Here is a 741-nt window from a genome sequence, read left to right as displayed (position 1 = left end):
TTTTTTTTCTACACCGGGCGAACGTATACTCCCCGCCCCACACCAGGCGTTGGTATATTCTACGCCCCACACCAGGCGTTGGTATAATGTCCGTCTGACCAAATTTAGTTTTTCCACCGTAGGGTCACACACCAGATTAAACCCAAAATTTGGTCTTTTTTTTCCTCTTTGATCTTTGGTTATACTCGCACCACTGCAGTTGCTCTTAGAGCCAGGAGGTTCCTCTTCATCTGTTACTCCATCCGCTCCTTCCGAATGTATAGCTACAGTAAAGGAAGAAGAAGAATAGAAATGGTTTGCCGCAAGTGAATTTGAAGAAGATAAGGAGAGTTTATTGAAGAAGAAGAAGTGATTGGGTTTTGATACAAAACTTACTGAACGGGAAACTGGATTTGGGTGGAGAGAAACTGAACCGATATTCAAAGCCATTCCCAGGTAGAGTAGAAATAAATGATTGCAAGTTATTTAGATCCGCCATCTCAAATCACAAAATCTTTCGCATTTTTCAAAATAAACCTCCACCACCAGATTTATATTGTTTTCCACATCAATTTACACAGGAGACGACCACAATCCAGATTCTTTGTCCAACGGGTAAATGCACGGGCTCTCTTTTATCCATTTTGGAGGATTCTAGGTATAAGGCTAACTCCTGTGGTTTTCTAATCTAGCAGCTAGATTGGCCATCCACGCCAGTTAGAGCAATCTCCGAAGTCCTATGGGATGGTTAATCTAGCAGCT

At 42.1% G+C, this 741-nt stretch overlaps 1 protein-coding gene across 1 annotated transcript in view; it reads right to left on the bottom strand.

Moving 5' to 3' along the window:
* The window catches only part of LOC113290774, a 2,062-nt gene extending 1,584 nt beyond the window's left edge, over positions 1–478 (bottom strand). The window contains exon 1 of the mRNA XM_026540357.1: positions 376–478. Coding sequence (XP_026396142.1) covers positions 376–478 — 103 coding nt within the window. The remainder of the gene's footprint in view (positions 1–375) is intronic.
* Positions 479–741: the final 263 nt, after the last annotated feature.

The sequence above is a fragment of the Papaver somniferum genome, chromosome 6 (assembly GCF_003573695.1).
Source record: "Papaver somniferum cultivar HN1 chromosome 6, ASM357369v1, whole genome shotgun sequence".
Lineage (NCBI taxonomy): Eukaryota > Viridiplantae > Streptophyta > Magnoliopsida > Ranunculales > Papaveraceae > Papaver > Papaver somniferum.
This window is presented reverse-complemented; position numbering and strand designations above follow the sequence as displayed.